This window comes from Platichthys flesus, chromosome 8 (assembly GCF_949316205.1).
Source record: "Platichthys flesus chromosome 8, fPlaFle2.1, whole genome shotgun sequence".
NCBI lineage: Eukaryota > Metazoa > Chordata > Actinopteri > Pleuronectiformes > Pleuronectidae > Platichthys > Platichthys flesus.
This window is the reverse complement of record NC_084952.1, coordinates 10,005,760-10,029,216: the sequence shown is the minus strand read 5'-3', so window position 1 is coordinate 10,029,216 and position 23,457 is coordinate 10,005,760. Positions and strand designations below refer to the sequence as shown.

At 45.5% G+C, this 23,457-nt stretch overlaps 3 protein-coding genes across 4 annotated transcripts in view; 2 read left to right on the top strand and 1 right to left on the bottom strand.

Annotated features, from left to right (window-relative positions):
• Positions 1-238: 238 nt before the first annotated feature.
• Positions 239-1,147, bottom strand: tmem126a (transmembrane protein 126A). Its single transcript, XM_062393240.1, has one exon. It carries the CDS (start codon positions 997-999, stop codon positions 382-384), a length of 618 nt encoding a protein of 205 aa, XP_062249224.1. The 5' UTR covers positions 1,000-1,147; the 3' UTR covers positions 239-381.
• Positions 1,148-1,406: 259 nt separating this feature from the next.
• Positions 1,407-8,819, top strand: clk4b (CDC-like kinase 4b). 2 transcript variants are annotated; one of them, XM_062393236.1, is made up of 13 exons: positions 1,407-1,566; positions 2,633-2,793; positions 4,593-4,863; positions 5,420-5,516; positions 5,837-5,903; positions 6,007-6,123; positions 6,240-6,406; positions 6,498-6,592; positions 6,700-6,829; positions 6,917-6,999; positions 7,096-7,175; positions 7,278-7,368; positions 7,899-8,819. In XM_062393236.1, exons 2-13 carry the CDS (start codon positions 2,633-2,635, stop codon positions 8,082-8,084), a joined length of 1,545 nt encoding a protein of 514 aa, XP_062249220.1. In that variant the 5' UTR covers positions 1,407-1,566; the 3' UTR covers positions 8,085-8,819. The 2 variants fall into 2 exon arrangements, with proteins under 2 accessions (XP_062249220.1, XP_062249219.1); XM_062393235.1 differs by having other exon boundaries at positions 6,917-7,005.
• A 631-nt stretch (positions 8,820-9,450) lies between these two features.
• LOC133958774 (collagen alpha-1(XXIII) chain) overlaps positions 9,451-23,457 on the top strand; it is a 122,156-nt gene continuing 108,149 nt past the window's right edge. Inside the window, 2 exon segments of the mRNA XM_062393745.1 lie at positions 9,451-10,031; positions 10,619-10,688. Coding sequence (XP_062249729.1) covers positions 9,738-10,031; positions 10,619-10,688 — 364 coding nt within the window. The 5' untranslated portion in view covers positions 9,451-9,737.

Here is a 23,457-nt window from a genome sequence, read left to right as displayed (position 1 = left end):
CCTCTGGTTCCCACCGTCTCCACTTGTTAGAGCTGCATTAAATTTCACATAGTCAGGAATAAGTTGCCTAAAAAGGATTTAAACACTTTATTTAAATAACTAGTTGATTCTTGTTCTATAGACGGGTCATATATGTATTGTTTCAGCTCTTACTTTGAAAAGCATACACAGTAAGATGAAGCCAAATACTGATTAAGATCTTTTTTAAACATATAATCTTTAGGTGCAGGAGAAGGAGTGAGTTTGAACAGTTAATTTATTGTTTTTACATACAAGCAGCACTAGAAAGTCCACACTTGATTTGATTCCTGGCAGAACAACTGTCAGTGAGTGAATCAATGGAGAGGCTCATGTATCTCTGGAGGTTGAGCTCAGTAAGTCTCAGTCTTTAAGTTCCTCTCCACCTGAACCAAATGTGATCTGGGCCAGTTTGGTGTACGTGTCAAAATGCCTGGAGCTCAGGTACGTGCCGAAGAAGACCTGCAGCACCAGCACCGCCCTCATCCTCCTCAGGATCGGCCGGGACAGGTCCACCACGTACCGGAGCATATTGCCCTTTTCCGGCATGGGCGCCGTGTTGTACCTGGTGGCGAGGCCGAAGTTGACGGGTACGGCCAGGAGGATGGGGTACACGCCGGCACCGACCAGGCCGACCAGGGCTCCCCGGATCAGGGCGCAGCTGGGACAGTTGAGGTCGCCGGACAGGAGGGGACCAGACACCGCCGCGTTGTACAGGGCCACCGTTGTCATGAAGGGCAGCACCGCCATCGGTAGGCCGGAGGTGACCGGCGCCTGTGCGACGTGCAGGGCTCTGCGGTAAAGGCTGTTGGCGACCAGCCCTGCGAGAGCCCCGTTCCCCCCCAGGTACAGGGGTCCGTACAGGAAGAGCTTCTTGTCGGAGTCCGGCAGCCTCTCGAAATTCTTCGCCAGCATCTCCGCGACCACTGATCTGCTGCGCGTGTTTCCCGCCACGCGCTCTTGCTGCGTGTTTTCCGACATCTTCGCAAAATGAGAATGTCCAGAGTTCAGAAGCAGGAGATCCGGGTTTACGGTTCGAAACCAGCGGTTATCTCATTGAGGTAAGGTTGTGCTCCGGATGGGGACAGGGCGCTGACATGTCTAATCTTACCCAGAATTCAGAGCGCGACATGAGGTTTTCCTGCCCTGAGTCAAGACTTCCAGGCGAGAATGAAACATGTTTACACCTCTTTTTGTACACAGTCTTAACGTATTGGAAGATGGTGGAGTCCGATGTGGCAGAACGTGGAATCATAGTCATGTCGTTTTTTAAAAGAGTTGCATGCAAACAGATACTGGACTTTGTCGTTACCTGACAGACTGAACTCAGGACAAACAGCCTTACAGCCTGTGCTTCAGAGGCTGATCCTAGTGGGCGGAGCCGTAGCCGTGACGCCTTGCTACGTGTGTCGAACGTGCTGTTCTGTATCCGCTCCAGCACCCAGCAGCCGTCGCCATCTTGGAAGAGGAATAGTTGGAGTCACTTCCCAGTTTCTTTGTTCATATTTCACAACCTCACAAACTACTGTTTATCATTGTTCACGTGGGGTAAGGACATTTTGTTGTGTTCATTTTCAATCGCCGTGATATTGTGTTTCCATAACGTTGAATGTATTGTGTGAGTCAAGCTAACGTTAGCCTGTTAGCTTCTCGGATATTCGACGTTTCGTCGAAAGGACATATGCTCTACTGCCGAGGAAATATGCTTCATCGGTTGTTGTTGGTTCACGGTTCTTATTTTCTTTCACTAAAACGATCTCCAGTTGCTTAATTGCAAAAAGATCACAATAAAGGTTATTTAACGTTATGGATCAGGCTAATGGAGTTAGCATGAAGGTTGTTACATGGGTGGATAGCTAATGTGCTCAGTGCTCATCGGGCCTGTGGATGGAGACCAAACTGCAGCTCGACAACAGCGTCTATTTATCTACTCGCATGCACTCAGTTAAATACGTGTATTTACAGAATACTCACACAACCTCACTGTCTATTGTTACAGAAGCAATTAACACGGTAATGGTGTAAAGTGGGCAGTTTGTGGGTCAACAGGCTCCAACAGGCCTATCTCATATTATGAAAACGTCGAGCATACGTTAGCTGCAAGTTCCGATTTAGTTGAGTTTCATGTTTTCTAAGCATTTTGCCAAGTGATTGTAAAAGTATGACTTGCAGCGAGCGGATCTGATCGATCTCTGTGCGTGTTTCTGGTTTATTTGCGGCAGTTTGTTGTTGCGGGAGTCACATTTCACTTTAATGGCGCAAGAGCTGCACGTAAACAAGATCGCTTAGCGGAATATAGCGGCATGTTCTGACTTATAATATCAACTTTGCTTATACACCTTGATTAATATCCTGAATTTAACGAAGCCATATAGATTAAATCTTTCAATTAGTTTACATATAGTTTATCTACATATTCTCTTATCAGCTCTACAGCTCGAATGTAACTGATTACAGACGCACTTGAAGCGGCATGAGGGCCTCCTTGCAATGGGGAGCGTTCTCGGCAGAAACGTCCTGTTGTGGATTGACCATGTCTGTAGCTAAATGAAATGTCGTTGATTGCGTGGGATTCCATGTGGCCATTTACGAATGGTTTTCTTTCGTCTTCCAGATGCGCCAGTCAAAACGAATGCGCTCCCCAGGTGTCTGGCTGGACGAGCACAGCTGGGAGGAGAGAATGGAGGGTCGCAAGAGAAGGAAACAAGATTCGCACAGCAGCGAACGAGAGAACAAGTCCAGCAGAAATCGCCCCCACCTCAACGCACATGAGGGGTAATTATCAATTGCTTTTTTCATGTGTTTGTCAAGTACTTCCTCACTAAAGTTATAACAACATCATAACCACGACACATATCACTATATAAATCAAATCACTATTTTGCTACAAACCCAATTTTTTTTTCCCATTACATTTTGGCACTTTATTTGGTGCCATTTTATTTGAATTAAACTAAAGGCTTCAGATATGTTTTACTTGTCTATTCCACATTGATGATTGTATATGCACTGTAGAACACAAAGCTTATGTGTTAATAATTTGTAAGGTTTGTTATCTTAGTTGCATATAATTTGTGTAAGAATTGATCCCTTTGTTATTCAATTATAGTTAATGCATGTACAGTATTTAAGTTTAGCAATTCTAGCTTCTTGGGCAGTGATGAGAGCCAGTGGGGTTACATAAGATGTTTCCATATCTACTCTAATTTTAATCCTGTAGAGAGGCAGACCTCTTCTTAGATGACAACTGACACCATCGAGGTGCTAAGGCCTGTGGTGTTTTTTGGTCTTATTTGGATGCTTAGATGGTAACATTACCTCCTGGCTAGGGTTGCTGGAAGTGATTGGAAACTTTGGTGGTGGGTTTTTGACAGTGGATAAGTAGCCTTCACTTTATAGCATTAGGCTATGTAAAAGGAGGCACTGCAGGTTTGACTGCATGGAACAAAAGCTAAGCGTTGACCACACAGGAAAAAGGCTTGTATATAAACACTTGCGCACAGGGCACACCACTTGCTCTTTATTTCAGGGCCTATATTAACAGATTAGAGCTAGAACATCGGCTGTGTTCAGCTGCGAGTCACGCTGCTCTTTTAGAGATTCATGGTGTTGAATTTTGGGCTCTGTGCGCGGTTCTCGTTAAAACATTACAGTTTTTTACTCTATAAATAAAAAAAAAAACACTAGAGCGTTTCTGTTGCCTGAATTTATTAATTTGTTTTCAAAGGGTTTTTATTGTGAAATATTTGCAGAAGCGGAAAATGCATGGTTTCATACGGCAGAGTACTGGTATTTTATTGAGTGCATAGGACTGCTTTTAAATTAGGAAATACTGTAGTTATACAAGAAGCTTCAGGGAGGCTGTAGTTATATAAACAACTTCAGGTGAACGGAGCCTGTTCAGCAGCAGGTCTAAACAACTGACAACAGCAACGCTAAGCCATTCGCAGCACATATATTCTGCTGCCATTCCTCGTTCCTCCTTGTTGTGACCCGGACATCATTCATAAACTACTGATACAAATAAAATTAGTCTATGTAATGTTTCAACGGCTTGGTATCACAATAACTAAGTATCAATATACCGTGCAATACTAGTAGGTATTAATATTTGGTGTAAAACCACATGTGGTTTTATGCTCCATCTGGTTGTGCTGAACAGCTTAAAGGGACTTGCCAGTGTAAGCTCTCTGTCAATGTGCTTGAGTTGTAAGGAAGCCATGTTTTGGGTTGTATAGGAGAAGTCGTATGAATGTTAAAATAGCCGGAATGTTTGGCACTTGCTTACTCTCTAAAGAGCTATTTGGACATTGACACCCAGCCAATAAAATGTTTTCAGAACTGTACCCTCTCATTGAACAAATGCTTGGGTATGGGAGCTATAAATCAGTATGTTGCTAATTACAAATGTTGCATAAAAGGCTCGGGGTAGAGTGTCAAGGAATAGGCGGACCATTCTGACCAGTCAAATACAGTTCACACTTAGGAGCCTGATCACAGACATGAAACAAGGCTTTTCTTGATCTGACCTTTGCTTTTTAGTTCTTATTTTACACCTTTTTCTTTGTCTGCAGGCATTACCTGGAGTCCCGCAACTTGAACCAGAGGCTAGACTCTCGCGAAGGACGCACCCGGGACCCCAGTTTGGTCATGGCTTGTGAGGAGGACAGTCGAGAAGCCACCTGCAAGAACAGAGACCTTGACTGGCACCACTACAGCAAGTCATCGGGGCGTAGTGGACGGAGTGGACGTAGTGGAAGGAGTGGACGGAGTGGTCGCAGCAGGCGAAGCAGGCACAGAGACCGAAACTGCAGACGTAGTCGCTCTCGCCACAGGTCCTCCACGGTATGAACACTTATCTGCCCTCTACCCCCTTCCCTGTCTATACCACCAAATGAGAAAAGTAATTATTACAGGTTCTAAGCCAATGCTTAACACCTATTTAGTCATTTATCTGTATCTCTGTGTGTATTCTGCACCAGTGTTTTGTATAGATTTGCAAGACAAAACAGGACCATGTATTTGTGCTGAAATTTTAGTGGGAAGTAATGGGACCTGATTTTACAAAGAACTACATGTAGAAAGACTGTTATCACTAAAGTTCAGTTTTTTTCTGTAATACTCTGAGAAAGTTTCTCATCTGAAAATCTTGTTGCCATGTTTTTCTTCTGTAACACACACTATGTGGTGGCTGGCGCCCAATTTCTCTGACGGGGCTGAATTTGAATTTGCTGCCGCGTCCATTCGCCTGGCGGTGTTACTGAACGGGCCGAATCTATCCACCCCTACACCTCCCCCCCTTGGCCTGGTTGAATGAATGACGGTGTCCAATTGTGGTGGCCTGGTGCTGGCTGACTGATGGGTTATTGATGTGATGGCGGATTGGGCGGTGCCGGTGCAGAGGAGGAGCCATCCCCGCAGGAAAAGATCCAGGAGTGTTGAGGATGATGGCGAGGGTCACCTCATCTATCACATTGGAGACATGCTAAGAGCGAGATGTATAGAACATATACCTTTTTTTTCTTCTGTTCACACATTGTGCCTCTCACTCTCTTTTTGTCTGGTTTTTTATTTCTAAACAGTAATTTATTGGATGAAGTATTTGGGCCATAGAAGAGACTAGAAAAGATTTAATCTATTTGGTTTGATATCGCTAGTCAGTGTAACTTATTTAGCATAGTTGTATGCCAATGTTGAGAAGCCTGTTATTGTAGTGTACCTAAACAGCAATGTAACATCAGGCAGTGAACCAGCCAAAGGACAGTGTTTCCCTTTTGTCACTGCTGTGTTTCTAACTTGACTTCTCTGTTCTCTATAGATGAGATTGTGTGTACTCTAGGAGAGGGTGCCTTTGGAAAGGTCGTTGAATGCATAGATCACTCTAAGTAAGTTAAATCCTCATTAATATTTCTACACAGTTTTTCTTTTCCAACTCTCTCTCTCTCTCTCTCATTTGATATTGAATGTATTTATGTTTTATGTTTACAGTAATGGAGCTCGACTGGCTCTGAAGATCATTAAAAACATAGACCGCTACCATGAGGCAGCGATGTCTGAGATAGAAGTGCTTCAAACGTTGAAGTCGCTTGACCCTGACAAGAGATAGTAAGTTATCCACAGTAGCTTCATACCACTCCAGTTAGATAAGTTTAAGAATATTGTGTTCAGAACTTTTCAAATAGGAAATTTACTTAACATCTGTTGTATCTTACCTCTTCTAGTGGGTGTGTGCAAATGCTGGACTGGTTTGACTACCACGGCCATGTTTGTATCGCCTTTGAGCTGCTTGGCCTCAGCACGTATGATTTTCTCAAGGAGAACAACTTCCAGCCTTTTCCCATTGAACACATCAGACGCATGGCATACCAGACCATCCGAGCTATTCGATGTGAGTAGTACACACGTTCGTACACAGACAATACATTTTTTTTTTTTCGAAAATGGCCTGATTAAGATTTGTGTGTGGTGTTGTCTTTCAGTTATGCATAAGAACCAGCTGACTCACACAGATCTGAAGCCTGAGAATATTCTCTTCATCAACTCAGACTACGATATGGAGTACAACCCTGTCAAAGTAAGTGTCCTAAATATTTAACCAAAAGAATCATACGTGCAAAAGCCCAATACTCATGGTTTGTTCCCGCAGCTGTTTGAGGATGTGATTGTGTTTTTGTCCTTTAGAGACGTGATGAGCGAACATTGAAGAACCCAGATGTGAATGTTGTGGACTTTGGTAATGCCACATATGACCACGAGCACCACACGTCTGTGGTGTCAACGCGTCACTACCGTGCTCCTGAGGTTATTTTAGGTAAGTGGCTGTTTTCAAGCGCTGCACTAACACTTCAGTAGGCTCACTGTTGGTACCTTGTGATTGAGTTAACATTGTTTCTTTCAGATCTGGGTTGGGACCATTCCTGCGACGTCTGGAGTTTGGGGTGTATATTCCTCGAGTACTACCTTGGATCCACTGTCTTTCAGGTAGGTGTAAGTAGAGAGCATCCTGAATTCATAAATACTTGTGACATTTACCATTGTTTTTTTTATTAATATGCCTCGTATTGTTCTCTTTATCAGACCCATGACAGCAAAGAGCACCTTGCTATGATGGAGAGAGTCCTGGGCCCTATCCCTGCAAACCTCCTGCAGAAAACCAAGTAAGAACTCTTTAACAGACCTACTCATGTACAGGTCTTGATCGCTGTGTAAAATTGATTATTGGAAGGAATTCTGCTAAATAATTACTGTGTGTTGTGTAGGAAACGGAGGTATGTTCACCGGGGCCGACTCGACGTGGACATGTACGGCGCCTCTGGGAGATATGTCAGAAAACACTGCAGACCGCTCAAGGTAAGAGGAACAGATCTGGAGAGGATCACAGACAAGTGGTGTGGGAGTTCTGATGCTACACCTGCTTTGAGTAAATGTGATTTTTAAACAGCTCCAAAACTCTGATTTATGTGTTGCATTATGTTAAGTATCACTAATTGGCTTTGCTTAGTGACTTCATACATAGCTCATTACTGTCACAATAAGGACATGGAGATGTAAGAGAACCTTCCACCACCAAGGCCCAGCAGACCCCATATGAAACCACATTTAAATTCACAGGATCTGGATGTTAATCTGGATCTACACCAAATAGCACTTCAAATATCAGTCTCCTAAAGATGCCTGATTTTTAATTTGTAATACTCTAGATCAAAGTATTCTGAGAAATCAATCCTGTCTCATATTGTTAAGATGTAAGAGAGGAAACGTCCTCAAAATCAGTTGAATTTACATCCTATGAACATGTGATGTAGACTTTTATGCCGAGCACTAGATTAATTATGACCTTTCAAAGACACAAATTAACAGTTGTTCTTCTTTCCCATCAGCATTACATGTGGTCTAAGGGTGAGCACCACCAGCAGATGTTTGACCTGCTTGAGAAGATGTTGGAGTACGACCCAGCCAAGCGCCTCAGCCTTGAACAGGCCCTCCGACACCCCTTCTTCTCCTCTTTCTACAGCAAAAAAAGTTGTAGCAAGGACAGTAGCAGCAAAAGCAGCAAAAAAGACTGAACTCCGGAACCCGTAAACTTTGACCTGTAACCTCGGACACAAGGCCACGCTGTCCCTGTGGTTCATGGTGCCCAGTGCCAGCCTCTAGCTCCTGACTCTCCAGGAGAAGTGGACCTTTACTGACTGTATCAGTCCTCTGCCCTGCTCTCCTGTGTCCTGTCTCGAAACCAGTGTGTCTTAAAGTCACGCATCCACATGCGTTTTCATCCGTGGCATATTTCTGATGTAATGAATTCTCCTGAATAATTTATATTTATTTGCCATTGTAATTTAAATTGTAGCTTCAGTATATTTACTTGTAAGCCCCTCTTTTTTTTTTAAAGTCCTTTCTACTCTGGTTTTGTCTGTGCATTGACAAGCAGTGATGGGTTATGCAACAGACAGAAATGCTTCACGACTGGGTCACACACACGTAAATGTGAAGCTAATATCAAGTTGAACTGCAGATTGGCTTTGCTACACAAAGTGAACGTTCCAGACGCCTCCTCGCCAGCACAGAGTGGAAGTGAACAGGAGGTCAAAGTCTGCGACTGCTACATTTGCGTGTGTGTGACAGTGCCCGTACTCTGTTTATATGGCCGCACAAATAATTTATTCAGCATTGTAGGTGTTTAAAAAAGCTACTGCAGGCAGAGACACCTTTTGTAAATAGCTCTTTCAGATATTTTTTTTTCCACTGAATTATGTAACTTTTGCATCCTGTGCATTTTCTCAATAAACATGAATAGACTACAAGAGTGTGTCTGTGTTACAGTCTTTGTGTAACGTCGCAGTGAATGAAACGTGTTGATAAATATATGGTGGTGTGGATGTATCAAACCACAAGGGGGCAGTAAAGCGCTTTGGCAACACTGCGTAAAAGTGAAGTGACCGAGGAGCACCGCGGAGGAGCCACCTGAGCTTAGTCTAGTTTTAATGATGTAGCTGTGGTTGTGTTGGTTAACAAAAACAAAGAACCTTTTAATGAGTGTAAAAGCTGTTTCAAGTTTCTATATTGGAGGTGAAAGCACCAGTTCACACGGTAGCTGAACTGTCCCCTGCTTTATGAAAACTGCTCTTTGTTGGGGAGAACCGACGTCTGCAGGATGTTTTGCGCACTTTGCAAAATATACATCAACTTAACTTGACTCCGTAATTGTCCGGTTACGTATTTAATCAACGACTTTTCACAATGCATGGCTTTCAGGTGAGTGGACTGTACCATCTCACCCTTAAGTTCCCTGACGGTCTTTAGAAGTTGCCTGATACAAACCCTCTCAGTCTCGCAGCTGTCAATCTGCAGCCTCCCACGTGGTCCGCAGGGCGGGCGCATCTCCACCAGACTAACGTGCGACTTTTAGGGAGGCAAACATTTGGACCCATTTGTAGTTGCGCTCGCACACGCACGCCTGCTCCTCCCCAACAGGAAAAACAACGACCCGCGAGTCAGCAGGCGCTTCATCTGTCATTAGTGCCCAGATCGCTCCCATCTGTGCGCAACGCCTCCTGTTCCAAGACTCATTTCGAACCCCGCGCCTGGTGAACTGGAGCTGGGTGTTGTGAATGTGTTAACGGCGCTGCTTAGTGAGTCCACAGAGGCTTATTGCAATTATTTTGCAGAGCAGCACAGAGAAAAGACCAAGTTGTTTTACCAACTTTAAACCCTGAAGCAGGATGGATACAGCCAGCGAGTCAGCCGGGGAGAGCAAGCCGGTGTGCCAGTGTGCCCCCAAGTCTGCGGTCCAGCGGTGGTTGCCCGGTTTGCCCGTCGCTCTCTGCCTGCTGATGTCCTTGAGCTCCATCACCGTGTGTCTCCTCATGAGCCTCAAGACCTTCCAGCTGGAGGACCGCCTGCAGATGGAGATGGACAAGGCGTCCGTCTTCAGCCCGCCGCACAGGGCTTTTCTGAACGAGGACGGGACCCTGGTTGCAGAGCTGAGCGCCCCGATAGGGAAGCTCGTGGAAGAGGTATAGATCTCGTCTGTTGCGGATTTAATTAAAACCACTTGTTCTTTAATAGATAGACACATGTGGCTCACGGGAACCTCCGAGAGACGCGCTGCTCGGCTGTGCGTAAAGTGCGCGTAATGACAGGGAATCCAGTGAAGCTCTGCAGACGCGCAGACTTGGCACTGTTTGGGAGCTGTACTCTAACAATGCCTCGTAAAATCGGGCCCTTTTTTTACACATGACCTTAGGGATGAGCCGTGCATGCAGCTGGCCAATTAGTTTACTGCTAAAGCTCTTTACGGGGCAACATAACCACTGATGATAGACGCTGACATTAATTTGATTTAAACACGTGGGAAAGAAACCCTTCTTTCTAGAGCTGCATGTAATGAGAGAAGCGTAATTATCTCGTAATTGTCAGTGAAAGCTAACGGGTTGGTTTTCATCTCATTACAGTTTTCAGTGTAATGAAACGATTCTGTGGCGCGCACATCTTGCTCAAACCAAATCAAATGAAATATTTAACTTACAGTGTTGTGCATTGAGAGTTTGCATGCAGTGTGAAGTGGGACTTTGGTCTTACGCGTGAATGTGTGTGTCTGCAGAAAGTGGTGGTGCTGATGCCGAAAGTGCGAACAGCAAGGGATGCTGGTCAAGAGTGCTCCTGTCCTCCAGGTACGTAAGTGTGTATGTGTGTGTTATTTGCAGCACTGGTGCAACTGGTAAGCAATACACTGAGATACAGTTCGTATCTTTGGGAGAGGTTGAGTCTAAGACTGTTTGTGGTGCTGTTTAAAATCCTAAACTTTCCAAATGCATGTTTGCATATACTTGTGACTTTTTTGTGGGGGGGGATTACGACCCCCTAATCCTGTGTTGGGCCTTTTATATGCAGCGGGTGGCTGAGCACTCTGCAGGTCAGTGGGGTTGGGTCGACCACCTTGGGCCCTGCAGCCCTGTGTCAGTGGGGGGAGCTTTATCACTTTTAATACACGGAGCAGCCGTTTGCCAAGACTGGCTCCGTTTGGCTTGTGGTGTTCATTACAGGGCTTGTGATAGTTTCCTGGAGCGGAGAACGGTGTGTGATCCGCATCATGTTACACGCAGACACTCCTGTCCCACCTGTGAAGCGAGGGAAAAATGCAATCTCTTCTATTTTGGGAAAAGTTGCATATTTGATGGTGTGTGCTCCATTGGTGTTGCTGCATATGTGGGATGGGTGTGACCCACTGATCAGCAGTGCGTTTAATGGTTAACATGGGCGATTGTAACCCCTCACCCGTGGAAAGGAAAGTTTCTGAGTAATGAAAAGACAAATCGTGTGTGTGTGTGTGTGTGTGTCACATTACGTGGACCTTTCCTCCTTATGGGGCCAAAAAGCCTTAATGTAAATCATTATATATTTAAAGTTGATGACATGTTTTAGGAAAGCGATGTAAGTCAATGTGCATGTGTTTTTTTTTTTTGTGGGTTCCCTCAACTGGAGTGCCGGATCGAGAAGATTTCAAAACGTACAGGTCAAGTTTCAAAGATGCTTATCTGCAGATTCGGGAGAATTTTCCTTCCCTGGCTCCTCTCATTTCTCTCTCTCTCCCTCCTGCTCTGTCTGCGGGTGTGAATAGCGCCGCAACAATAAGAGCAGGTGAAAACGTTCACTCGTGGAATTTCTGGCCCGCCATCAACACATTCTGTTTTCCAGTCTGAAGTGTGTGTGGTGCCAAGTTCGCTTGCCTGCTCTGTCTGAGTGGTCGGAGGAGTGTTACTGGTGGAGAGAAGCTGCAGGTCTTCGCTACAGTTGCACTTCTTGGGTTTGTTCCGTTCCTACTAAGTATGACTCAGGAGAAATATAATCAGGCGTATGCATGATTAAATCAGCCTGCACTGTCCTACTTGAACATTTTAGTTTAATTGCTCCATTAGACGTTGTTATTATTATTGATATGATTTGTTATTGTTATATTCTCAGATGTTGCCTCCCATTTTCTGTCCGCTTCACTGCCCTGCTGTGTAGTCACACGGCTCTGGCACTGAGATACAATCCCTCCACAACTATTTCGGGTTCTTTCATTTCAGTTTCTGGTCTTTTTAAATGTGGACGTTTGATTTTGCAGAAACAAAAGGCTATTTTCTGTGTTGAGGCTTTGATGTAACCAAATGCCTGTGGACATGTGGTTTATTCATGTTCAATTAGATTGCGAAATACAGACTTTTCTTTTTAACTACTACAGAGGGTTTCTCAGCCGATAAACCTTTTTCTTGGTGCTTTGAGCGTAAGAAGGCACGTGAGCCGGGCACTATCAGGGGCGTGCACGTGTTTGGGCCAAGTGCTGCTCATGTGACGGATGTAAAATGTTACTTTGTGCATTTATCCGAGCCTCGTTGTGTGCGTGGATCTGCGTCTTTGTGCGAGAGCGTACAAGCTGTATCCTGGTCCCATGCGTGTGGGTGAGTTTTGCCAGTGAGCCTTTGAGGGGCCGACAGAGGTATCTCTCTCAACACGACACTGTAAGAAGAGACTCTTCTCTCCCTTTAGCACCAGCGCTCGCCACCTGAAACTTGAATCTCTCACCACCAGGATCACAGGCCAAGGTACCACACAGCATGAGCCGCATTGCTGCCATTGAAGCTTTGCCCTCCGCATCAGGGAGCTCATCATTCAGCGTGCATGAAGTCTGGGGCCCAACAGGGGGCAGCACTTCAGCTGCATTAGTGGAAATGATGATGTTGAATTTCTTTATTGACCCTTGAAGTGAAGAACTTCCTTTGGGCAGAAATAAGTAGTTGTTCTGTCCGAAGCGGAGCCTCTGTCAGTAAATAAACTTCAAGCACAGACTCAGACTCTGGACATTTATGTGTGGAAGCAGCTTTGTGACACCTCTGTGCTCACGGACACATCCAGCCGTCGTTAAAGAAAAACAATGTCACAGAGTCCAACTCTGCTTACAAGCTGCAGGTGTTTGCAATTAGCACCCGCCTGTTCCCTCTACAGACACACAACGCATAGTCGCAGACAAACGTACGCACACATTCATTACGTACACATGAACATACCACCTTTATGGTGCCTTGGATAACTAGAACCATGTGGGGGCTGTATTTGTCCGTGTAGAGGGAGTGTATTGTCATCTCTGCAATTTGCATTTAAAGGCTCTTTAACAGGTCTGATGCTGACTAGGGGGCACAACGTCTGCCCAGGATTGGGCACAGGCCCAGAACTAAATGCCAGAGCATCGCCATCCAGCAGCAGCCTCAGACGGTGCAGCAGGAGAAGGTGCTAAAACAAAACAGTTCACACTCATATGCTGCTTTTCTTTGACGTTTATGACTCTAGAGTAATGGTACTTGGAGTTAGAGCCGTCGGTCGCTCAAAACAAGCAAATGGAAGATGTCTTTAGGAAGCTCTGGCTTTTCTCCACTTCCCTCATTTATTTAATGACTAAATAAATTATGAATCCAATATATTTGGCAAAATTAAACACAGTTGCATGTCCTGAAGTGTCCTGAGTCCCAGTGAGGACTGAGGCTGCCTTCAGATGGAACTCCTGAGCTTGTGGTTACGATGTGGGAAGGCGTGTACGTGCTGTGCTTGCCGTTCAGGTGAGAACACTGCTGCTTAGCAATATCAACATGGACGCTAATATTGACATTACCTTTGGTGTCTAGAAGCCACAAAGACGAACGGTTTAGAAAACTAACAGGCCTGTAACGTAAATTCGTGAAATGCCAAGACATTGTGATGGAGGGAAAAGATGAGACTGTCGGGAATATCCACATTTTCCTCAGAGATTTTCTAAGATGTTTATTGTCACACCGGTTATTTCAGTAGCAGTTTGAAAAAGAAGAAAATGGACCATAATACTCAGTATAAAGACTTAAGAGCACATGAATATAGAAAAGGGTGAAAGGTTGAATACTTGTAATTACACTTACATGTTTAATACAGGCCTGACATTTTTAAGGCAAAACCCGATATGACTAAATTAAAAAAAAATGTAGCTTCATAGTCAAATAAATATACATCTTGGACTTTTCTATTGGTTTTTGCAACTTTTGTGCAAATATGTAAAACTTTTGTGCAAATTAATGAAAAACTTCTTCTGCAAAGTCCAAGCTCTGAGGTGATGAAAACCTCGAGGGGGGGTTCCTATGGACTCGGCGCAGGGTAACTGACTGTTTGGTTTTATTGGATATCAGGGCAGCAGGTCAGACCTCTGTCTGTGCTGTCGGATCCATTTCCATCAGATAAGGGCTCATTAATGCTCTGGACCGGAGCACAGAACCTCATACATGTGTTATGTGTGTTTTTATATAATTGAGAGCGCCGGCTCACAGCGGGGTGTCCTGAAGCATTTCACATTTACACATAACAACAATCGTTTGTTAACAGAAATTCTCAGCTCCTTTCTGTGTTTTTACTGTGCCCCGAAATTCCTGCATACGTGGAGGATTATGATTATATCCCACTGTCTGCACCAGACCGATGTTTAATAGTCTGAGAAATCCAGTGCAGAGTCCTGTGCGGAGCCCATCAGCGGTTTGGCGGGTGTTATCCGCCCTGTCTGGGGATCAGCTTCTCGCCCAGGAGGCAGAGGGGAGGCTCTCCCGTCCCAGCTTCCTGCCCCCCCCACCTGGAGGAGGAGACGGGGGAAAGTTTGCTTTAAGGAGACGGAGACCCACAATGAAGCCAACACCCCCCCAGGGCAGCGTTTTATTTAAAAAGCCATAATAAATCAGACAGGAAACCTGCAGCTACCTGTGCAATCTATCGCCACGGAGAGCACGAATAGGCCATGTACGATCCATTAACCACCATTTTAAAACAATAAGTCCAGGAAGTTTGTTTTCATAAGAGGTCCCATTTTAGATTTGTTCCACTGCAATGGGCTGTAGGCACTTTCTTTAAGTATTAATATGCGGGAGAGCCGCACATAACTAACTCTGCATGTGGACGTGTGCGAGTCTCAAGTTCCTTATACGCTGGGTGTGTGTGTGTGTGTGTGTGTGTGTGTGTGTGTGTGTGTGTGTGTGTGTGTGTGTTCAGAGTCTATGAAGTAAGTTATGAACAGAGTATCCTGTGGCTGAAAATCCAGGTGGCTTATTATATTCATGCTGCAGGGGAAAGGAGAATTTAAACCAAAGAAAATAGTTAGGTATAATTTTAATAGACAAAATGCTTTGTGTCCTGCTGCTTCACATCGTCAGGTGGAGTCGAGATGAAGTCGTCAGCCCAGTTGTTATTTGCAGAGTGGAGCTGTCACAGCTATTGGACCATGATGTTTGCATTATCTTCAATCTGAGCTCTTCAAGTCATCGGTGGAGATCATATGGTGGATTCTGTCGGAAAGGAAGTGGCCTCAGACACTTCTTCCTTGTGTTCTCTCACCCAGCCTTTCATTCCCCCGTCATGCGGACAGCAGCTCTGGTGCCCAGCTGTGAGCTTTGTGTCCTCAGCTGACTTGTGTCCTTCAGCCGAGGTGTCTGTTAGTCCCCCGTGGTCACTGTTAGAGGGGAATAAGAAATGAGCGACTCTTCCTGATATCTTGTTCTTATTTGAAAGCTGGAGTGGGCTGCGTTTATTTGTAGAAGGAGAGGGGGAATGCTGCCTCACGGCCAGTTGGAGATATTTGGTTTGGAGATGGTTGAGTCTCTCAAAGGTTGAGTCACTTGGTCATAGACTTTGGGTTCAAGAGGTCGTTCTCCATGGATGGGCTGCATTCTCCAGGACTGACTGACCAGCTATTTGGAAGTCTAAGCTTGAGTGTACACGTCCTCTTTCTCAGGAACTGGTGATTTAAATAATCATAATAAAACAAGTCTGATGTAGAGTTTGAGAGAAGTGAGCTCACCTAACATCTGACGCCTGTTCCTCATCTCTGCTTTATGCTCGGTAGAATTCTCAGGCAACGTTGTCTTCTAAGGAATCATTTGTTAAATAATATTGACAGTAGCTGTGTCCCGGTTCAGGAGACTGTGGCGGTCCCATTTCAAAGGCTCCTTCAAAGGCCTCCTTCCTTTTGTTCAGGATGCTTTTCATAGAGATAATGGCGACGGCAAGTGGCCAGACTGAAACCTCTGATGTTTACACTTTAAAATGGAAGAGCCAGGCTTCAACTCAGGTGGACATCTAAGGGTACACATGTTAAACAAACAAGGGGCATCAAGACTTACTCTGTGGCTGCCCTCTTCGTTTGTCCTCTGAATCAGGACACATCCTAAGGGTCCTCACCAGTTACTGTTGTACTAGTGTGTGAATTGGCTGTTAGGAAGCCTTTGCCGGGCTGTCCAATAAAGTGTAAATGCTGCAAACAGGAAGTCAGTGAACAATCATGAAGTATGAAAATAGCAGTAGTTAAATAATACAAATTAAACTTAACTGCAGATATCTTTTAGAAATGTAGTTTTCACTGTTTTATTAAAATCTGCAGTCACAGAGAACTTCTTGAAGTTAAGAATGATGGGAAATATCTAGTAAAACCAAAGTTATTTTCATTAACAGAAGTGGTTAATGTGGTGTTTCGACTCAGTAATGTGTAAATTTCCACCTCGTAACCCCACCTGCAGGATGCACACACACACACACACACACACACCTGTAAACTACATCCATACCCCCCCCCCTCCCGTCTCTCATCAGCCGTCTTATTAAACTTGGCTTTGAGAAGTCAGTGTTTAACAGCGGCGCAGACATTTGGAAAATCAGCAGCTGGACACAGGCTGGTCAGTCGGCAGCAGGAACACACACAGGAGCAGAGGGTCTGATGCCAACCAGTGAACCTCGGGATGAGTCGAGTCAAAGTGTTAAACAGAGACGTTTCCACTCGGGTCCGTCTCTGCAGTAAAACATCGCAGAGCAGATGCAACAACAAACCAAGAAGAACGTTTGGAAGAAGACTGAACCAGTCGGTTACACCGCTGAAACTAATTGCTGACATTGAGCCACATCCACTGTGAGAGTTGCCTGATCAGTGGGAGCAGGGAATGCTGTGGAGCGGCTGTCGGAGGAAGCACAAATTATAAGTTATTTAAAGGGTTTCGCCTGCACGTGTTCGTACTTAAAGTGTCGTCACCACTTGGCAAAGAGCTACTTCCAAAAAGAGGCTGCGATTGAGAAACAGCCGATATGTACGGCCTGTTTATTTTTACATAAATGAAGGAGTACAGTTTTCTCATGACCTGCACGGCTCCTATACTGGTGCTAGGATACAAAACAAGGATTATTCTCTTACACACCCGCAGCTTAGACACGGACCAGATGATTCCCTATCACCATAGCTTCACAGACATGAGGTCAGATTCTTCACTTGAGAACTATTGTACAGTTTATCCTAAATAAATTGTTATTTTTGCACTTTCAAAACAATGTTGGATCTGATAAAGTATTAATATGTTTACAGCTCCTGACATTTGAGGCGAATGTGAGAAACACTCAGATGTGACTCAGATGAATTCAAAACACTGATTGTTTTCAGTGGAGCAGTGCGCATCGAAAGCATCAAGCAAAACCGCACGGGCGTAATCTACGTCCTCGGTCTTGAGTAGATTTGCGAGCACCGCCGCAGAAACACATTCACGGTGAGTGTGGAGCCGCAGAATCTGTTGACTCGGCAGAAGTCCATATTCTGTATGTTGCACTCAAAGACATCTCTGTACTGAGGGAGGCTACAAACCAGAAATGTTGTCGGAGCAACGTGCAGCTTTGCAATAAATGAGCGACTGAAGTAACAGTAAAAAAGACAGTTCACATTCAATTCGTCCCTTTTGAAAAAGGGAAATGTGAAAATATTTGTTGTCGTCTTTTGCGACAGCATTGTGAGAGGTTTGTGGAATCAATTAGACAAATTGTAGGTTCTCTTTCCATTTGCCGTCCAACTTCTTCCTGATATCACACAAGTTGACTGTGTCTTCGCACAAAACACAAACAGTGCTACCTCTTGTGGTTCCAGACCAGATTTTGTCTTATCTCTCTTATCTCTCTTTTAATTCATCTACATTCTCTATATGAATGTAGATGGATTAAAAAGCAGATGGCCGATGCCTTTCCATCAATGTGTTCCGACTCCTTTTGTCTCCACACGGACTGTTTACCTTGCGGGCAGCCAAATCCAAACGTGATTGGTCAAACTAGAAACAGAAACCAGGAGCTTCTTCTCTGTTGCGGAGAGAAGGGAGAGCGTGGCCTAGGGGATAGAGCGGGTGTTCTGCAACAAGAGGGTTGCTGGTTCGAATCCCACTCTTTACCATCTGCATGCCTAAGTGTCTTTGGCAAGATACTGAACCCCTAAATGGCCCCTCATAAATGTTGAGTGTACTAAAAATGTAAGTCGCTTTGGACAAATGCGTCAGCTAAATGACATGTAATGTAATGTTGCCTTCAGATTCTCCATGTTCCCACGTGGAATCTGTTTTTGCAGAGATTAGCTACAATAACCTGGAAGTTGGCTCTAAGTTTAAGGAAATGCATCTGAACCCATTACCGCACACGAGTGGTTTGGCTGTTTGGACAAACCCCTTCCCATCTCAAAAACAACTGTGCTAAGCTTATTTTCGGCCACGAAGAAAATATGACGAGGCCATAATAGATTTCTTGAATATCGCAAACAATCAGTCGGGGTCAAAATATTTTGACAGCATGTATATTCACACAGGGACTCCGTATTTTCAGCAAGAACCAATACAGTCGTGAGAGCAGAGCGGGAGAGGCGGTAGCGGAGCGAGCTCCTGGTGCTGAGCAGACACGCTGCTCAATGTGGAAACTATTATGATGTTTTCTTTAATTATCACAAGTGGCAGGTGACAAGGTGAATAGCCTTTTAACACGCGAGCAGAAAACTCTTTAACACCACCAGCGTCTGGCTGACGGCAGCGTGAGGTCAGACGATCGCTCGCTGGAACACGGCAGATCCATGTCCAGACCTGTTTATGCTTTATCTGCATTTACAGGACAGGAAGACTCGGGACTAATCGTATAAGAAAGATAACGCTGTCACTTGCGAACCTACGAAGCATGCAAACAGGCTTTAGTTGAATCCCAGCATCTGTTGAGATGCCCCAAATGGATGAAGATCCGCAGTGTCGGCCTCTTCCTTGGCATTTACAGCCCACTTGATCCATCAGGAATGTAGCGAGGCTCAATCCAGCTGCAGCACCGGACTCACACGAACACACCTGGATTTATTGGACAGATAGCATCTCTGACCGTGAACCCGGACAGACGGGGAGGCAGAGTTGGAGCAGAGGTTATCGTGCCTCCCTGCAAACCGTCCAGACGCAGGGAGGAATGAGCGATCTAGGTATCTCTCCCCAGGAGCCGGGGGGGGGGGGGGGGGGGGGGAGGATGGGGGCTGCAGGGTCCACGCTGACACCCGGCATATGGTCCACTCCTCGCTGAGCCCAACGCGCTCCTGCTCAGCGGTAAAAGGCCCTCAACAGGCTCGTCACTCTCCCGGCACCTCTTTAATGAGAGCCCGGCTCGTAAAAACTGGGCCCCCAACGTTTGAACAAGCCCTGAGCCTCACTGGTCCATGTTATTCTGTCAGGAGAGGGAGGCGAGGGCGCGTTGGAGCGGAGCGCAGGAGAGCAGCTCTCAACAACTTAACACCAGCACTCGGGCAGCGGGGCGTATTGACATGTGTCAGGCCTGCTTTGTTTCTCCGTTTGGCCTTTTCCAAACCAGTCTTTGTCCCTTTTTTTTTTTTATCCCTGATTTAAAATGTCCCTCCACTGTCTCGACTTCTGACTGTGTTTACAGTGATGTATCTCGCTCTTTCCCCGTCTGTGTTTATGGTTGGACGAGTGTGTATTTAATGCAGGGATCTGGATGCCCCGAGGCTGCTGTGCCTCCACAGTGTATCAGCCCGTTGGCCCCGTATGTATACATAAACCCAAAGTTCAGCCAGAAGTGAGGGGGGGGGGGGGGGGGGGGGATGGTTATCACTGTAAACACAATGGAGAGAGGAAGGGGGGGTTTAACTAAGTACATCTTCAGGTGTGTCCACATGCTCATTTTCCTGCTTCTATAACTGGCAGCTGTATTTCACTGACATTATGAGAGGATAATTTGATAGTCATAAATTTGCATTTTCAATAAAACAAAAGATGAATCATTGGGGGGGGGGGGGGGGGGGTTGGCCAGCCAATCTGTTTAAAACCTCAAAATACAAAACCAAGTGTTATCCACCGAGACGTACAGCTGTTCTTTTCTCTTCTTTCCAGCCGCGTGTGGCACATCTACGAAATTCTGTGAGGGGCTGTATGTAAGAAACAAATTTACGAGTGAGCAGCTCCTGGTAGTTTGCTCCTTCCAGTCCACTTTATAAAAATGTTGCAGACGTCGGTGTCGGTGTTCTGAAAACGTGCAGTTCCTCCAGTAGCATTGACATCACGTTCCCCGGGCTGCTCCACCACCTCGTCCGCATGTCAAGGAGATCATCGTGTTTCTGTGAACGCCTCGACAATCTCCCCCCCCGACATTCTTCGTACGTGAAATGCAAACTCTGGAAAAAATGCCTGTAAGCGATTTTCCAGACGTTTTCCAGAGACTTATGGATTTTACATTGCCGTGTCATGAACCTAATCACCATAATGTCCACATGCCTTGTCTTTACTTGGCCAGGTGCGTGTGTCGGCGTGTAAGTTCACGCGTGCAGCCTATCACCGATTACATTCGTGTGCGTGTTTGCCAGCAGATTGTCAGGCCGCTGGTGCGGTGACAGTTCGATAAGTGGTGTTAAATATGTGTTAATGACAGCACAGTGGTGGTCGCACACAATGGCTTGCCACCATTAAATGGAAACACTCGGTGACTGTCGAGAACGCCGTCGCTGCTGCCGCGGCATGCTGTTTAGCGGCCTCGGCCAGATGGAGGCACAGATGTGTGTGTGTGTGTGTGTGTGTGTGTGTGTGGGGGGGGGGGGGTAATGTAGAAACTGAGTGCAGAGAAACATAACTGCCGATGTTGAAAACTTTAAAAAAAATCTGCTTTCCATCAGTTTTTTTGTTCATAGTGGGCAAACACTGCATCCATCTGCATTCCTTATTGCGTCTGTATGTGTTCGGCCTGCGTGTTCGGCCCACCTCACGTGTGGTGGTGCACTTCTCATGTATGAACGTGTGTGTGTCTATATCTGTCTGTCTGTGTGTGCGTTCTCACATTTCTGCGTATACCAGCCAACAGCCCATCTCCATTGCCAGCCTCCATTGGGACCTCTTATCTGGGTATTGGCTGTTCCACTCAAGAATCATAATAAAATGAGTCCTGGGTGCCTTTTGGGAGCCAGGAGAGTCTATCACAGATGTCCAGTCAGGTCGGGTTACACATGGAATATCTGGATTGAACATGTGGACAATCTATCAGGTCCACCATCTCTCTTTCCTCCCCTTCACTCGATCTCACTCTGACTGCATTCAAACTTCCTTTCCCCCCCATTTTTAGTTTTTGGCCTACTTTCTTTCTAAACTTCGCAAAAGCCACAGAATTCATTCAATCTATGGCGGTAGTCAGGGTGCACGTGCATTCATGAAACACTGGTTTAGATGGACTGGATCTCGAATTTGCTGCAACATCAGATGTGCGTTCCAATGACCGGCACACTTTAACATGTGTTTGCAGGTGTCACACTTCGGACGCTGCAGCCTGGACACACACACACGCGCGCACACACACACACACACACACACACACACACACACGAAGGAGATGAAGTTGTGTAGAGCTGCTGCGGTTTTACAAGGCAACAGAGACAACAAATGCTTTCACACATTTCCAAAACACACACTGCAACGCACATCAACACCCGGAGGCACATGCACATTTTTATGGCGCTGCCGTTGTTTTACTTGCTGTGAATACTTCTGAAAGAGCTTTTGGAACTGAACAGGTCCTTTTTTGGAATGGGGGGGGGGGGCGAGTCTTGTTTATTCACTCTGTGTGTTTTCTCACGTCAATGTGGTTCTGATTGTGTGAAGTGGAACTGGGGCAGAGACGGGGACGAGCAGGGAGAGCAGGGCCCCGGCAGGAGGAGGAAGAGGAGGGAGTGTCAGAGAGTCTCGTGTTGTTCTGATCAACAGAGAGGAAAGAGTTTAAGAAGAAGCGTACATATGGAATGGAACTGCAACTTGTTTCCAGTGTCAGTTTGATTATCACTGTCCTGTCTGTTTAATCAAATATGCTACTATACTATTGCAACACTCTCTTGGCCCGTGGTGCTGACTGCTCTGCCCCAGACCACAGATGATTGCGTTTAAACTTTAACAAAGAGTTTTGGCTGTTTAAAAGCAACGACTAAATCATGAAGAGTGTGTAAAACCGGCTATCACTACCCAAATTGGCCTTTAAAGGGCGAAATCAAAGGAGGCTCGACTTAAATCAAGCTGCTTATGATAAAACATATTGAGATGCAAGAGCCAAACCACCAGTGCTTCTCTAACGCACTTTTAACTGGCCTGACTCACAATGTTGTCATCTACAAAGAAACAAGTCTGCACACATGCAGGAGAAACGTACAGCAGATCAAATTAGCGAGGATTATTACGATTTTATTTGTCAGAGGCAGAGAGACGGGGGGGGGGGCGGGTTTTTTGGCAGGGTTATTATTTCTTTTGCAGGATTTATGTATTTTCTTTCACAAAGCCGAGGACTCGTTACATGTTTTCATGCGAGGCCCTGATTGATCAGAGCTTATGTGCAGATCGGCAGCAGAGATGCTTCCACTGCTCTGAAATGCCAAATCCTACATTCTTCTCAGATTATAAGTTATGGTTAGTATTACCCCGCTGCTGCTTTGCGCGTTAGCTGGACATCTGCGTTGTAGTTTTGAGCGCTGTGGGTCTGTAAACTTATCCTAATCCATTTCTCTCTGCTGGTGGAGAACATCGGTACCAGCACACAGCCAAACACAATGTTTGTGCAGTGTTTTTTTTTTTAGTAGCACAGAGACAGTTTGCCATGGATTTTTGGGATTTTTTAAAACTGAAAAGCATCCTCTGTCAGATTGACGTGCAGATGGATTTTCACTGCATATTTATTATCACCGCTCGTCTTTCCGTGCCAGCGTCCACCCCTGAGGAGCCCAACTGCTCTAATTCACTGAAGCCCCTCCGTCTTGCTCTCCTGGTTTTATTTTCTCAAAAGCACAGAGCGGACGGTTGGGAGGCATTTGTTACCTGGCAGGAATCCCACCGGGCCTTTCAAACAAGCAGATGTCAAGTGGATGTGTTGATTTACCTGAGACCGATACTATGATCATCAGGTACAACAATGAATCCTTCTGCGGATCAGCTGACAGCTCTTATTAAGTCTTTCCTCTTTCATTCGCTCTGTCCGTCTGTTTCCTCCCTTATCGGAAAGACAGACAACTGTAAATGGAGCGTGAGTAGCCAGATGCTTATCTTTCCTCTCCCGGGGGTTCGGCTCCAAACGCACATGAATTCCTGTGTGTCTTTGCGA